The sequence below is a fragment of the Malania oleifera genome, chromosome 4 (genome assembly GCF_029873635.1).
Source record: "Malania oleifera isolate guangnan ecotype guangnan chromosome 4, ASM2987363v1, whole genome shotgun sequence".
In the NCBI taxonomy this organism is placed as follows: Eukaryota; Viridiplantae; Streptophyta; class Magnoliopsida; order Santalales; family Ximeniaceae; genus Malania; species Malania oleifera.
This window is the reverse complement of record NC_080420.1, coordinates 121,578,741-121,596,245: the sequence shown is the minus strand read 5'-3', so window position 1 is coordinate 121,596,245 and position 17,505 is coordinate 121,578,741. Positions and strand designations below refer to the sequence as shown.

The 17,505-nt window shown below is 35.9% G+C and overlaps 1 protein-coding gene across 1 annotated transcript; it reads right to left on the bottom strand.

The window, feature by feature from the left end:
* Window positions 1–14,697: 14,697 nt before the first annotated feature.
* LOC131153625 (nicotianamine synthase) lies at window positions 14,698–15,977 on the bottom strand. The gene has a single exon (XM_058106057.1). It carries the CDS (start codon window positions 15,860–15,862, stop codon window positions 14,939–14,941), a length of 924 nt encoding a protein of 307 aa, XP_057962040.1. The 5' UTR covers window positions 15,863–15,977; the 3' UTR covers window positions 14,698–14,938.
* Between the last annotated feature and the right edge of the window lie 1,528 nt (window positions 15,978–17,505).

The following is a 17,505-nucleotide window of genomic DNA, read 5'->3' as shown; positions in this document are numbered from 1 at the left end:
TGGTTTTCAAAAGAAGAGACTAGGAGATATTTTAATCTTTGAAAATATATCACAAATGAAATAAGAAGGCCATCAAACAATATATATGTATATGATATATGCTCAAGCCTCTTCACATAAAACCCTCAAGAATATTTTCTCCCAAAATGATTTTCAAATAAAAGAAGAGTAGGAGAAAAATGAGAATTTAAAGAATAAATGGGGTATAGAAGTGTGGGAGAATCAAAGAATGATAAACTAATTTAACAAAGGGATTCTCCAACAATTTTCAAGTGCTTTGGGGTTGTATTTATAGGCAAAAACCCCTTATGACCGTTATATAGTCGTTGGGACCTTAAAATATATTTTTATTTTGAAAACTAGCTGTTTTTCAGCCGTTGGGACACTTTCCCGAGAAGGCCGGTCGACCAGGCTCAAGGTACGGTCGACCGAGGCTTGAAATCAGCGAGTTTCGGTCGACCAGCCTCGACTTTTCTACGCAAACATTGTTCAGTATTTTGGCCATAACTTTTTCCACACATCTCCAAATTGGATTTTCTTTATATCAATAAAAGATAAGATAAATTCCCAAAACTTTCATGTTGGACACATTTTAAGATAATGATTTTTGGTTTGAGAAAAGTGTCCATCAATGAAACGGAAGAAACATGAAGGGAGTTTTTCTCTTGCGGACACGTTTCAGTGTTTTGGCCATAACGTTTTCTGTGTAACTCCAATTTGGACTTTCTTGGTATCAAACTCAAGCTATGGGAAAATACCACAATTTTCATGTTGAACATGGTTTGATATGAGATCCAATTGAGTGAGAAAATTTCTCATTTCTAACATTCAGTTGACTGGCTGGTTGACCGACCCCTTTGAAAAATTTAGTTTTTGCCTTCTTTTAACTTTAAAACCATTTAAAACCTTTGTATAAGTTAGACATTTTATGAAAAGAGTTTTTTCATGTTATTTGGAGGTCCTATGGTCAATCTAAGGTCAGGTAGAGTTTCAATTTTAAATCATGTAAGATGCATGCACATTCAACCCTAATTACTATTACAACCCAGAAAAATAAATAAAGTCTTCGTGTCTTCTGCTCCTCAATGCTCCATGGAATATGTCGATTAGTGTTCTTCTCAGTGCTCTTTACGACTTCCATTTTGCATTCATCACTTGTGCTTACAGAAATATAAACTTGTTCACACTCAGTTACACAAGTGGGATACTGTGGTTTGTCATTTATCAAAACAGGGATTGGACTCAAAAAGTCAACAATGTCATCGCCTTCTTCGTTCTTAAAGGTGTAGTCTCCTTCAGTGATGAGGTTCCACATTCGGTAGTTATAGGCTTGGATGAAGATTGACATTCGATCTTTCCATTTTGGGTAGTTAGCTCCACAAAATTTGGGGGGATGGTCCACGGATTGACCTTGGGCAAATATATCAGCCATGTTGATCTTTTCTCCAGGGAGTTACTCCAAATATGTAGCCACTGGCACTCTGAAACCATTTGTTGGCCCGGTTTAGCATCTAGAGGGGGGTGAATAGACGTTTTTCGCAGATATGCAAATTTTCTATAATCACAAAAATCTTGCTAAGAACAAGTGTATTATATCACAATATAAAAGTGAAGCAAATGGCAATGAATGAGCAATATAAAAAAGAGAAGAGAGAAGAGAAGCTTAACACGGCGATATTAATGTGGTTCGGCACCCTGCCTACGTCCACGCCTTGAGACCAACTCAAGGATTCCCAAAATTCATTATACGATCCTCCTTCGGGCAGAAAAGCCTATACACACGACTGCTGACAAAGTGCTTTTACAATGGTACTCACTTAGAGATACACTACAATGGCTCACAAAGGGCCTTTCTATACAAGTAGTTGATGAGAGGTAGATACAATATTAAATACTCCTCTTGAGATGAGTATCACAACAAAATCCTCACACTATATCCTCTTTTTCAATGGAGTAAAACAAGAGCAAGAGCAAGAGGGCAAGTGATTTCCACAAAGAAACCTTAGAGTGAATGCACAATAAATGATTTCAATAACTAAATGAGCTTCCTTGTTTTGAAGTTAACGCAAAACCCCTATTTAAACACCAAATGGGCGAGCTGGGCGCTGGAGAGCCGTTAGGCATTTATTGATGTAAGACAAGAGCAAAACTAGTCGTTCTGCTGCATTTAATGAAGTCTACAGCCCGACCTTCGTTGACGAGCTCTTCAGTGAATTCGTCAACGAAGCCCTGTGTTCATCGATGAGTTGTTGGTTCTAAATTCAGACAAGTCTCGGTTTCTTTTTGTCAACGAGAACCCTGTCTTCATCAACGAAATTTGTACAGACCTCGTCACCGAATCTGTAACAACCCAAAAATATTGATATTCAATTATTAAAGAGAGAGGAAAATAGATATAGAAACAGAAGGAGGCCGTAGACTTTGTCGACGAGTGGTTAAGAAATTTCATACGAACACAAGGCTTCGTCGATGAGAAAATATCGAGAGGGGTTCTAAGGCAGCCTGAATTTCGTCAACGAATACAAGGCCTCGTCAACAAAATTTGTGAAGGACTCATCGACGAAGAACGGGCTTGTCGATGAAATCCCCTGGTTTATATATATATATATGGAATCCGGGATTTTATCTCATTTCCAACGCCTCTCTCTCTCTCTCTCTCTCTCTCTCTCTCTCTCTCTCTCTCTCTCCTACGACTCTCTCTCCCTTCTCTCTTCATTTTTGGCCCCACTAGTCGCCGGATCGATGATCCGAAGCTACCACGACGCTCCTGGTGGAATTCTCTACAAGTTTGCCGGAGCGGATCGTCAAGAAAACGAAGTTGGATTTCATCCCAAATTCGGGGTAAGGTCTTTTATTGAGTTTTTGACTTTATGGCAGTTATAGGAAATTATGTAGACTAGGAAATACTGATGTTTTGTTCTGAGACATTGTGTTTTCAGGATATTGGATTAGGAATCCTGCAGGTATAAAGCCAGATTTTTATAGGGGCTTTTCAAAGTTCAGGTAAGGGAAATATGCTATATTAGGAATTTTTATAAAGTTATTAGAGAATTTATAAACATATATTCATATCAGTTTATTATATAGTTTATACAGAATATGAGTTAAATGCTTGTGTGGCCTGAGTAGATTTTCATGAGATAAAGAATTTATATAGTTTTGTGATGTATCATACTATACTAAATACATAGTTATTGACAATACATACAATTTACATAGTTTTTCCAGTATATGGGTTTACACAGAATATATAGATATAGATTTATATTCACAGAGAAATGTACATGTTTATACAGCTTTTATATGAATGGTTTCATGAAACAGATATATACATATATCTATATACATGTATATAGATATTCAGAACAGTATATATATATATACAGTGTTATAGCATGTCATGTTTTTCCTATTACCATAACATACAAAACATGCAGACATAGTATATATATAGAATACATAGATAGATATACAGAGGTAGCATCAAGATGCTATAGATACAGTACACAGAGATATAGTATTTACAGTACAGAAAGATAAAGTTATGGTAATTTTGGAAACATGATAAAAATAGTAAAAAAGTATATATGTATATATGTATATAGTATCAGATCCCTGAGGAAAGATACATAGACAGATATAGATTACAGAGCACGGTACCGCTGATAGATACAGATAGAGTGCAACCACATATCTCAGATAGTATGTGGGTACCGTTAGCCGCGCTCGGAGAGTATGCAGGTCCCCAATACACTGGGTTGAGGGGGCCGATTTTGATGAGGTAGTAGCCAATCCCGAGCTTAGGACAGGATGCATTTTGGCCGGGCTAAGGTAGTGTAAAGCATGATGACTTATCTGGAGGGCCGACCAGATAGAGTCCCGCCTACGGGCCACACAACCCTGTTATGAGGGGTCAAATCATGACGTATAGAGTCCCAGGGATAAAAGCATAGTTTTATATATATATATATATATATGTGTGTGTGTGTGTGTGTGTGTGTGTGTGTGTGTGTTTATAGTTTTACAGTATACGATGAGTATAGTATGATATTACCAGTATGAAAAGTAGAAAAACAGACGATACAATATGTTTTAAATTGTGAAAGAAAGATATGTTTTACAGATGATTTATTTCATTGCAGTTCAGTTATTATTTTTAAAATTATCCTTAACTTAATTGCCACACACTAGTAATAGCATATTTCCACTTACTGAGCGTCGACTCACCCCATTACTCTAACATTTTTCAGGTGAGCCAGTGAGGCGAGCAGATCAGGCTCGCGAATAGAGTGTAGCTCAGATCACCCTAGTTATAAGGTGAGTTTTTGTCAGAGTAGTGAATGTTTTTAGATAAATGACACTGGAGGGATATTTTTGTATGGTCAGTATATTCTGGACTCTGGTATTGTACAGTTTATGTATAAATGATTTTATGATTTGTGTTTCCACTGCATAGGAATGTTTATTGTATATAAAAAAAAAATGATAAGAATTTTGAGGTCGTTACAAAATCCCTTGTATTCGTCGACGAGGGGTGCTCTGAACTTTTAGATACTCTCGGTATATTCTCATCGATGAGAACCCTGTGTTCATTGACGAGGGTCTATGTTGTACTCGTCGACGAAGCCTTGTGTTCGTCAAAAAGGCCCCTCTTACTACTTTAAAAATCCTTTTAAGTTCGAAGTAAAAAGGTCCTTCTTCATTTATGAGGAATGATCCCTGATTCACTATAAGATGTCTTAGATTTAGTAAAACATGTTTTGAGGGTTTTTAGACATCTTATGTAGTTTTACTTATCTTGTTGTGTGTGTGTGGGACTGTGCCTGTTGTTCAAGTGATGTGTGCGTGATATGCCCATTTCTTGCTTATTTTATTGAGTCACTCCATATACAAGGGATTTACAAAAACAATCTCTCTAACTCTCACACTCAATATTTAGAACACTTGCATACTATGTAGAGTCCGTGAGTGCTTTGGTTTGAGTGGGTGAGCTTCGGTCATGTCACATGTTGCTTTTGGCTGATTTGAAACTTGCTTGCTTTGGTGCCGTTCTGTGAAATTGAACAAGACTTCAAGAAAAAGGTTAGTAACCTTAAAGTACTTCTAATGGGTTGTCGTCATCAAAACATAGTTGGAATGAAATACCTTTAACTACTTGGTCTAACAACACTGATAATAACAACCTCCCTCACTCGTCACTCTCCCGAGTGTCTCCTGTAACACCTAGGACAAGGAGGAAGCATCTGTCTACCCTGTACTACTCGTTCTCCTTCTCCCTATCGTCGTCCCCCTCTGCTATCATACCTCCTCTATGGCCCTCGACTGGACCCTACCTAAAAATTGAAATGCACAGGCCTCTTCCCCTGGCTCTGTGCTGCTGCGCCTCTCTGTAGGCCGCTCTTAATCACTGCAACTCTATCTACTATCTCTAAGAAGGTTTAAGCCCGAAAGCCTATCACTTACTTATACAGGTTCTGCCTCAGTCCTTCCTCAAACTTCCTCGCCTTCCTCTCCTCATCTGGCATCAAATACGGAGCAAATCGGGACAGCTCAATGAATCTCACTTGTTAGCTTTATCGTGATCCCAAGAGGGGGGGTGAATTGGTATTTTTAAAATTTATCTCCTAGGTATTCCTCCTACCAGCAGTATGTTCACAAGCCTATGGTCAATCTAGTGCAAATAATATAAATATACCAGAAATTAAATAAAGCAATTTAAACAATCACACAAGCACCAGAAAGCAGTAAAGAAAGGATGACACGCAGATATGTTATCGAGGTTCGGCCAACTGCCTACGTCCCCGCCTTGGCTAACCAGCACAAGGATTATCACACTAGCTTGCTCACTTAAACGGGTGGAGCGGCACCTATACAAATCAGGTCAAATTATCACAGGGCTAACCTCAACCTTAACCAGGTCAATTAGCACAGGGCTGACCTCAACCTTCACACCAATCCTTACCGGGCTGGATTACCGCCCCCCCAGGCCACGCCTAGAATCTCTCAGATATACAATTAAAAGGTACAATATATGGGTGCTTTCACGTAAAGTAAATTTGTACCACAAATGCGCACAATCACAAACACCACAGATGATTTAATAATGTAAGCTCAGTGTGGTCTAAGTAGTTCAACTCTCAAATAGATTTTCTATCAGTGTAGTACGCACGTGAGAGTGTCAATAATAATTTGTGTATTTCAAAATATTCAATCAAACGTGTTCACACAGAATATCAAACAAGCCTTAAGAATGTCAATCAGTAGAATATCTCAATCTCATGAATATGTATATGCTTGGATTGCAAAATGAATAATCTTTGTATTCAGCAAAAGATATATACTTGAATAAATATTGTCACAAAGATTAATGTAACAAACACAAATATCTTTTCTCAAATAGTTCAATAAAGATTTCAAAAGATATTTGACTAGGTTTGAAAATATTTTTGCAAGCCAAAAACAAATACAAACCTCCTAAGCTATTGTAATGAGAATGCAACACTAGGAAGTTTAACACAAGTCTCTTTAGGGTAGGCTTATTAGAAAAGCCACCTAAAGTGCTTAGGTTACTCTCTCAAAGAAATATTGTTTCAAATACACAACAAGTGAGAGAGCAAACCTTCTAAGCAATAACACTCAATACACTTACAAATGATGTAGATAGATGAAGAAGCTAAGCTTGAGTGGATTTTGAAAGAGTATAAGCAATGGGAAATATTTAGCTTGAGAGAGAAATATTGATTTTGGTTTTTGCTAATCCACACTTAGTTCTCCCAAATGAAGGAGTATATATAGACATACCAAAATATTTGACCGTTGGGGACCTATTAGGGATTATTGGAAAAGTTTAATGACATTTAAATCAATTTAACCCTTTTTAAAAATATTTAACCTGCGGTAAAAATGATGGCAACCTGAGAGGTTCGGTCGACCAGATCAGTTTCGGTCGACCAGGACTCATATGGTTCAGTCGACCATGGAGTTTTTTAACTAAGGGCTCGGTCGACCGGAAGTAGGCGATTTTCCAAATTTTTGAGGTTCGGTCGACCGGGCCATTTTGAACTGCCTGGTTCGATCGACCAAACCGTTGAGAATTCTCCCGAGGACCCTCCGGTCGACCAAGTAGTTGGAAAATAAAAGTTCTCGATCGACCGGGAGGTCAAAATGTTGACTCCCAAATGATTCGGTCGACCGGGGTCAAATGAACTGTAAGGTCTCGGTCGACCGGACCGTGGTCAACATGTTAACCCGGAACGGTTTCGGTCGACGAGGAGAAAATGACCTGTGTGGGTCGGTCGACCGAAAGTACTAGACTTGTACATTTTTGTCTTTTTTCAAGCATGCAATTACCTAAGTCAAATATTCAAACATATGTATGCATGAGTGAGTGTCTTAGGGTCATTTGTGTCCAAAATTAAGACACCGAAAAAATCTGGTGTCGGTCGATCGAAGGGAAAGCCCTAAGGTCATTTCTAGGTCACTATTTGGTTTGAGCTTACAGATTAAACCATGCATGTGTTATGTGTGCTTATTACAAACCAAATAACCTAATTTACTATTACATACCAAATGTGCAAGAGGAATATATAAATTACAACACTTAATAAAAGATTTGTCTTCAGTTCTTCATTTTCTCCATGTGCATGTGTATTATGATTTTGACAGTTTTGGTTCCTGCACATATTCTCAGACACCCATTAGATATATAATAAGTATTTGTCATAATCAAAACCGGGCATGACCCATAGGGTCAACATCGCTGTATACTGCTGCATCGTCAAAGGCCCCTGTGTCAGATATAGAAACTCTGATGCCTTCGCACTCCTGATAGTAGCAGGAAAGTACCGCTCGAAGAAAATCTCCCTAAAAAGACTCCATCTCATCGCTACACAGTCAGGCCTCCGCTCCTCCAGTAGTCTCACCAACCTCCACCAGCACTTTGCTTCCCTAGTTAATTTAAATGTGGCAAATAACACTCTCTACCCATTTGTACACGAGAGGACTACCAATATGTCCTCTATCTCCTGGAGTCAATTCTCTGCTACTACTTGGTCCACTCCTCCAATAAATGATGGGGGTCACATACATGTGAACTGCTCGATCGTGCAGCTTCGATTCGCCGAACTCCTAGCCATCTCAGCCATCACCTGTTGGGTGATGCTACGCAATACTATGTCAGGGTCTCCGCCACCCATACTGGAAGGTCCTGCTCCATCACCTCCTGCACTCGTGTTACTGTTCTCCAGATCTATCCTGCAAAGGGAACAACTAGTCTCAGCATACAATTACTATCACACAACCAATACACTACTATAGCTTATAAATTACTCTCATATGACAATTTATCTCTGCATTCTCAATCCCTATTTAAGATTCAGTCCTACCACACAGAAACAAAATCCAGCGATAGTATCCATGGTTTTCCTAAAATCGTCACCCCAAGAAAAACACAAAAACAACCCTAGTATTCTTGTCTCTAGGCCGCAAGATAGAATCCTAAATTCTCACCTCATCCTCTAACAATCACTAACTCACATTTCAACCTAACCATCTCCTATTTACCTCAAAACCCATTCCTATACTCTGGTATATCATTCCGCTGTAACCTAAAGTCTGCAGAACCTAAGAACCTAGGCTCTAATACCAAACTGTGATGTCTCGATTTTCGTACCAATTTTTTTATATCATCAATAAAAATTAAATCATACACATCACATAGGCAACGTAAACACATCTGATACCACTCACATGATCGACCCGCATTAAGCACTAGGTAAACAGGCATTTCATTTATATTAACCTAATAGCGGAAGTCATAAAATACAAACTATTCAGAATACAATACCCAGAGTATCATTATACATGAACATATGCATTTCAGTCATACCCAAAACAACACAACCCTAGGGGAATTACACCTCCCTAGTTCATCACTCACCCTGTATATCAGGGTATCTGCTCCACACTATCTTGGAACCCTATCACCTGGTCTGTCTCTGTTCCCTGAAAAGTTTAGATAATTTGGGTGAGACACAATTCAATAAGATGGAATAAATTATTTACAGTGTGTGGCAATATGAGTTTAGTTATATCAAAATACTCATTAAAATGATTTCCAATTGAGAAAGTATACAAGTTCATTTTCATACTTGTATAGATATACATTACAAGCTTTTAAAAACTTTTAATTTCGTTTTCAAAATCATTCGTACACAACTCATGTTTACCAACGAAGTTCTTGAGAATAGGGAAGCTTACCCGCCCATACAAGCAGCTTCCCTCTGCCCTAATATTGTTTGCAACCTTACCTGATTACTCGGGTTCATCTGCAACTGATAATTATCAGTGCACTCACCTTACTCAGTAAGCCCTCAGGCAGAGAGTTTTGCTTCACCTCATTTATTTATATTATTAACTCACACTAGTTATTCCCACATTTTCTTTCATTGCATTTCCATTTTCATTTCATTTCCATTTTCATTGCATTTCCATTTTCATCTAACTCATGAGTGTCCCTAATAACCAATATACTCGTGTCTGTAACTCATGGCTGCTCTGAGGATATTTACCACGCCATGCTTCCCCCCATGGTCAGGGTTGTGCAGCCCAAAGGTTGGATCTAACCGCAGTTAGGCCACTTGGTTAGATCAAAATATCATATCACATATCCCATAGCTGTAGTATGACTTGCCAGCCTATAGCCCAGATCCAGACTCAGGGAGTACAACAGCTCTACTACACAGCTCAGTCGACTGTCAAGCCACACGCTCCACAAGTCTGTGTGGTTGCACTAACACTACTAGCAACAATACCGTGCTCAATATCACAACCCATTATTAAGGTTTGCATATCCATCCATTAGGGTTATCATTACCTCATACCCGCAATCATTATGCAGTATTGGCATTTCATCAATCATATTTCCAATGATCCCATTGCAGCTTTTGCACTTTGCAATGTTCACATTTACCAGTATACTCATTTCAATATTTACATTTTAATATTCATATATATTTCAACTCCGACATTTCAATGTTTATATTGCAAAATTTACATTGCAATATTCTCACATTTCAAAATTCATTTCATAATAATACATATATATCTCTTTTCACACTCATTTCATTCTCATGTTAGCAAATAACTCATTTCACGTTTTTCAGTACTTCTCAACATACTCAAATCAGTATTCATACTTTCCCATTTTCATAAAATAAAAAAAATCATTTCTATGCACGTATTTATATATCATTTTCATCATTTCTAGCAAATATATTGATAGTTCTCATTTCATCATTTTCTCAGAAAATACTCATCATCAAATTTCACATTTTTCAATATACATCATAAGCCACACAATTTTCATCTAATTTTTATAATGTACAAATTTCAGATGGAAAAATATCATAATTTCAATTTTCAAATATTCATTCAATCAATAATATCAAAAATACTGCTATAATTTATTTCCCTTACCTAACTTACTGAGAGTCTCATTAAAAATCAGATCCTACGCCACCAACGCCCGAAACTCAAATCCTGCAATTCACGATTTCCCGAGATTAATTAACTCATTTTCCAAAATAATACCCATATAACCTTCCCTAGGCTCCATATATTCCAAATTGACATTTAAACTAATATTTAACACCTTTACCGAGTTTCCTGAAGTGTGCCTGTAGGGTCTCGAAATTACACCTGCGGCTCTTACCCGAACCCTGAATTCAATAACTCTAGTTCAACCTCAGAATGCCCAATATTCTAGCATTTCTAAATCTACATTAATTAAATAATAATTAGCCCCTTATCCTAATTTTGGGAAATGCCTACGACGATCCCATTAGAAATCCCCTCCGCTCGACTTGTAAAAAATCATCCCTAGATTCTCGTGGTGATGTTTGATCATCAATTCGGCTTAAAATTTAAGAAAAATTGAGGTAAGAGAGAGAATTTTGCTTATCCTAGAGAATATATCTACGTTGCTCCTACGACAAATCCGCTCTGATAGAAATGTCGGCGGTAGAGAATGAAGTCCAACAATGTTCTCTAATTTTTGATCTAGCAAATATCAACGAAAATTTGAGGAGAGTGGGAGAGAGAACGAAGAGAGATACGGAGAGTTACAGAGAGAGGGCGCTGGACTTTCTTCTGAAAATTAGTTCAGATGCTTCTTGAAGCTTAGCTTTACCTTAATAATAATAATAATAATAATAATAATAATAATAATAATAATAATAATTTATTTAATTAATAAAATTAAAATTAAAATTAAAATTAAATTATTATTTTTGAAATTTTTTTATTTTAATTTAATTAATAAATTAATTACTATTATTTTTTTAAATCACCCCGCTAATCTTGTATAACTATTTTTGGGTTATTACATTTATTTTATTTTTAGTTTTTTTTTCACTTTAATTTTAATTATGTATATATTATCATCAGCCTCTTCATGTTAGTGTTTTGCATTTGATTTTCTTTATGTTTATAGATTATATTTCTTCATCATATGAACCATTAATAGATTTTAAGATGCATCACAGTGTAAAGACTCAGAGAATTTATGGTAATTAAATAATAAAAGAAATGAGGAAGTAAAGGAAAATTCTAAGAAAGTCAGTAGGGTCTCGTCGACGAACGTGGAGCATTCATCGACGAACAGGCTGTTGCGATCGTCAATGTGAACATGTGTCTCGTTGACGAGAAGATACTGAGAGGACGATTTTAGGACCTGAATTTCGTCGACAAGGAGTAAGGGTTCGTCGACGAAACCCCTTCTCGGACTCATCGACAAGGTGACATGGCTTGTCGACCAGGCCACTCATCAAGACATCTATAAATATGCAAGAAACAGGTTTCAGCGAAGAAAATGTTTCTCTTTCTCACTTTCTCTCTCTAAAAATGGGATTCTCTCACTTCTCTCTAAGTTTTCGGCTCCGTCTCTCCCTGATTCGATGATCATAAGATACCACGGTAATCCTGGGAAGATTCTCTATAACATAACTGGAGTGAAATGTCGATTTGAGAAGTTTGGGAACCATCCCAAAACTAGGGTGAATGGATTATTTAAGCATTTTCAGTATTACCTAGTTCATTTGAAATCAGATTTAGTATTACATGCGAATATACTAGAGTTTTGTGAAGTAAAATTTGAGTATTATATTTTCAGGAATATGATGTTTTGGGACCCTACAGACATGGGTTGGGAACCCCAGTGAATATTTTCAGGAGCCCAGGTAAATTACAATCCAGAAAATTTACATGTAGGTTTGGGGTAATATAGTTGATTTACTGGAAATATGTATTATTTCAAGATTTTGGGGAATAGTACGCTGTGAGCATGAGGATTAAGTTGGAGGCGAGCCTCCCAACCAGTTAGGTAAGGGAAATATGCTATGTTAGGAATTTTAGCAAGTTTATCAGAAAATTATGTATGTGTGTATATATATCAGTTTATTATCCAGTTTTTCTAAAATATGAGTTTTATTATTTGTGTGGCCTGAGTGGATATTTGTCTGATATAGAATTTATATAGTTTTTTTCCAAAATATCATGATTTACAATATATGCATATATAGACGGATATTTACTAGAAAGATATTTATCAAACAAGTATTACAAATATTTTTCAAACCAGCATTTTACAGTAATTATAGAATGTCATGTTTTCCAAAACCATAACACTCAGACTACATATTATACAGTCAGACATACAGTCATTTTATTCAGATATTATAACATTTACAAATCAGATTTATAGTGTTATGGTTATTTTGGAAATATGATGAAATAGTAGGGTAAATATAGTAATAGTATATACAGTATCATATCGCTGATGAATTAATTCAGACAAATTTAGTTAGCAGAGCACGGTACCGTTGCTATTTTCATATCAGAGTGCAACCACATATCTCAGATAGTATGTGAATTACGTCAACCGTTGTCAGAAGAGTTTGCAGTATCCCCAATACTCTAGGTTGAGGGGGCTCGGTTTAATGAGGTAGTTTTCCAATTTCGTGCTTAGGAGAGGACGCAGTTTGGCCGAACTAAGGATTGGTGGAGTATAGTGACATACCTGGTAGGCCAACCAGGATTAAGTCCCGCCTACGGGCCTCACAACCCTGTCATGATGGGTTAAATCATGACATACAATTTTCTAGGGAAAATTTCCAGTTATGTATATGTATACAGATTTACATAATTTTCAACAAATATAGTATGATATTAGAAGTATGAAAAGCAGAAAATCCAGATGATACAATTATGTTTTAAACTATAATAAATGTAAATTATACTTTATATTGATTTGCCAACTTATACAGTTTCAGTTATTGTCATTATAGTATTTATGCAATTTGGTCACCACATACTAGTAATATAGCATATTTCCACTTACTAAGCATCGTCTCATCTCAACAATTTAACATTTTTCAGGTAAACCAGTTAGGCGAGCAGATTAGGCTCGCAAATAGAGAGATCATTTGTTTTGCCCTACTTATAGTGTAAGTGTATTCAGGGGATTATGTTTTGAGCAAATGATATTGGGGTGATATGTAAATATGTATATATGGTTTGGAAACACTAAATTCTGATATTGTATATATGGATGTGTGACTTTATGTTTTCCGCTGCATAGGTGTGTCAATTTGTGTACAGGGATACCTCAGTACCCATATGAGGTCTGAGATGCTATAGCAGGTATAACAGGGGTATCAGAGTAATTTATCTCTTTAAAAAATGGTATAATATTTGGGTCGTTACACATAGCCCACATGGTAGGAAATAGAATACTTTAAAAAAAAATACGACAATAAACATAAACAACAAGACTAGAACCTAAGACCTCCTGATAACCAGCTCTGATACTATGTTAAATTACTATTTTACCTAAAAGTTTAAACTATTAGGTTGTACGTTAATAACATGTATCAAAGTTTTATAGGTTAATTAGTAAAAAGATAAAATATGCTGGCATTTCTTAAGTTTCCATCAAAAGTTTGCATTTTTTAATTCTTAAAAAGTGATGCTAGTCTTTCTTAATTTATAGTTAAGTGGAAGAATACTCATATACAACTTTCTTAGTCGATCTCTAATGACAACTTGATAAATTTGTATTATATGTGTGTGTCATAATCAAAAGACATTGACCTCGCCAGTTTGTTTGATAAAAACATATTAACCTTCCCTAAATTTTCCAAAATCCTAAAGACCTCTCTTGAAGTTTCAATAATTTCATAAACCTCCCTTAGGTTTGTCAAAAAATCTTCCCTTATATTTTGTAAAAAATAAAAATAAAAATAAATCTTTTGTGGAGAGGAATCAATGGAATTTTTGAAATCTGAGAAGATGTCTCTGTCTCTTTTGTCGAACTTTAAGGAAGGTGAATGTCTTTTACTCTACATACATATATATATATATATATATATATATATATATATAGAAAGAAGAAGAAGATGCATACCATGAAAAAATGTATTTAAATATTAATTTAAAATAAGGGCAATACGTTAGCTTATTTTGGATTTTATATCAGTACTTAAAAAATCATTTTTCTTTTATGATCATGAAGGAACCTTAATAGGCTTGCATGAATGGATGCAGACATTAATTAGGCATATATGATTATATATACATTAATTAGTATACAGAGAAAATTAATTTGTAAAATCTATAAAGAAAATTAAAAGTACTTCAAACTTGATTAAATGTATTTTTTTTATTTCTTGAAAGTATAGATTCAAAGACAGAAAGCAAAACGGATCGCATATAATGGATGGTGGGTAAATTAAAGTCGCAACATTGCAAATGTGCATAATCATAGAAATAAAGATCTAATTTCATAGATCAAGAACAAGCATCACTAGAAAATGTATAGATCAAAAGAGCAATTGAGTTTGGATCATCATGCATGCTAAGTACTATTTGCTTGATCCCCTCGTCAATACCCAATTCTTCCATTATTTTTCCCATCTTTCGGAAAACAATGCTTCCATCTTGACATAGTTGAAGGCTTACGATCGAGTGCAGGGCAAATCATTGGAGACGACTTGCGGGCAACCACAACAGAATTTATCACCTCATTGGTGGGATGGAATACCTTGAGAACCTCAAACCCTCGGACATCTCGAGGATTGACCACGGGATATAGAAACCCTCGGGCACCATGAGCACTCCTCAGCATGAGGAGAGCCCCTGGGGCCATGAACTTCGCCAAATGATCTATGATCACAAGCTTCTCCTTAATCTCCAGCCCCACTAGAGCTGCCAAGATCACAACCTCGTAGTCCTTGAGCCCTTCAGAGACATCCATTATATCGGTTGTGTGGAAGAACATTCGCTTCGAGAGGTTGGGATCAGGGGACACCAACCGATGGGCCTTCAAGTTGGCCGAGGCATCCATGTCGTAGTTGTGGACGGAGGCAGACGAGAGGTGGTTCAAGGCGAGAACTATGGAGGTGAGGGGGAGGGGACCAGAGCCGATAAAAGCGACCCGAGAAGGGAGATAAGTGCAGTGCTCGGACAAGAGGGAGAACTCAAGTTGGGTGAGGTCAAGATAGTTTTGATAGTAAGGGAAGAGCTTGAGATGGAGAATGGGGTTTTGGTAGGAAGAAACCAAGAGGATGGAGAAATGGGACTCAAGGTGTCCTTCAGCTTCTCCACAAAGTCTAATGAGATTGGACCTCATTTCTTGCACACTCTTGCTGAGCTTGGTTACATCAATGGTGGAGGGTGGCATGCAAAGGGCCACAAGCTGCGTGAAGAGGAAGTTGACATCCTTTGAGGGTTTGAGAGAGTCCAAGCATATAAGCTTCTCATACATCTCACACACTTTTTGAACCAAAAGCTCTTCCTGGCGTCCCATGTCGACACTATGAAGCTATTTGGTAAGGATTTTGATTTTGTTTTTGTTTTTTTTCTCTTTCTTGCTTTTCTCTTTCTCAAATCTTTTCAATATGACAGGGTCATCAGTGTCTACACGGCCTTTCGGGCTTTGGAAGAGGTCTCAATTTATGGGCAAGCTCTTGGACCCACAAACCAATGATGCGGGGTCGAGTTTTGTCTTCTTTTGAGTTGGTTCACATAAAATTTTAAATTCTCAAACTTGGCATATAATATTAATACAACCCATATAATTTATGTGTGTAGAAATTAAAAGGATGCATGGATGATTACTTATAATCATGGGTAGGTTTTAACTATATTACTAAATTACTCGCCTCGAATGTGCATTTGTGCGCATCATATTCCAAAAATATCCTTCCATGCATATTTAAAAATAAACCCTAAATGCCCTAAACCCTAAATGCCCTAGTTCCCCGGATTCAATCTTCGGACGATCATAAAATCCTAGCCCAGTTTTATATTTAAAAATAAGCGTAAAATTTTACTTAATGGTAATTTAGTGAACATAAATCTTACACATGACTATAACAATATTGTAAATAATTAATCATGACTCTTCTTAATTTTTCTACTTATAATGTTCAATCTTTATCACAATCCAAAACTAAGAAACACCCGTATTAGGCATGCCGATAACATACATGGGTGTGTGTGTATATATATAATATTAATACAACCCATTTTATTTATTTGGAACACATGATTTCTTTTTTCTTGGGAGTAGGGATCAAAACTATATATGATCCCAATGCCGAGGCATGCATGCCCAGCTAGCAATTAATTAATTTACTGCTCTTTGATCAATGTGAAAGCTCCATTGTAATGATGGTGACATATTTATATATGTATGAAATTCTTGTTTTATATGTATATAATTAATGCTAAAAGGAAAATAAAAATTTAGACCCTTAATTTTTCATATTTAGTTTATAAAAAAATTATATATATATATATAATAACTTAATTACCAAAAAATTGATTTTGCATCTTTCTAATTTTAATTTTTCTTCATTTTTGATCGTATCAAATAATTTTCTATTCTCAATAGCATTTAGTATAAAAATGAAATAACATAAAATAATTTTTTTTATTTTTTCAAACAAAATTATTCACCTAAATGGAGTCTTAGAGTTTGAATATGATCAATAGTATTCTACATATATATTTTCATTTCTTTTTTTCTTTTCCAATTTTTTTACTAGACTTATTATACAATAAGAGGTAGTTCATCTCTTATCTTTTTCTATTTTTCACATACCCTTTAAATTCGAATCTAAATCTTTAATAAATTCAAAATTCTAACTATTAAAATGTTTACAAACTTAGAAGGAGATTGTCGAATAAAGATGCGGAGATGAGATTTTGTTATCTCTTATGTTCCCATTCTCTAAATCGATGGCACTAGATCTCATATGATTTGCTTGTAAAAAAATAATAATGATGTATTTGTTTGTGCGTTTATAATATCATCATGTAGTTAGTGCATGGAATCACTCAGTTCACACTAAAAGTTATAAATTATAATGTTAGTTCTAAGTTGTCTCATTCTGTTGTATATTGATAAATTGAAAGTTCTTGGCCACTTAATTGAATTTGATTTCA

Excerpts from the sequence above, each read along its gene's own strand:
- LOC131153625 (XM_058106057.1), bottom strand. The coding sequence starts at position 15,862 with ATGGGACGCCAGGAAGAGCTTTTGGTTCAAAAAGTGTGTGAGATGTAT.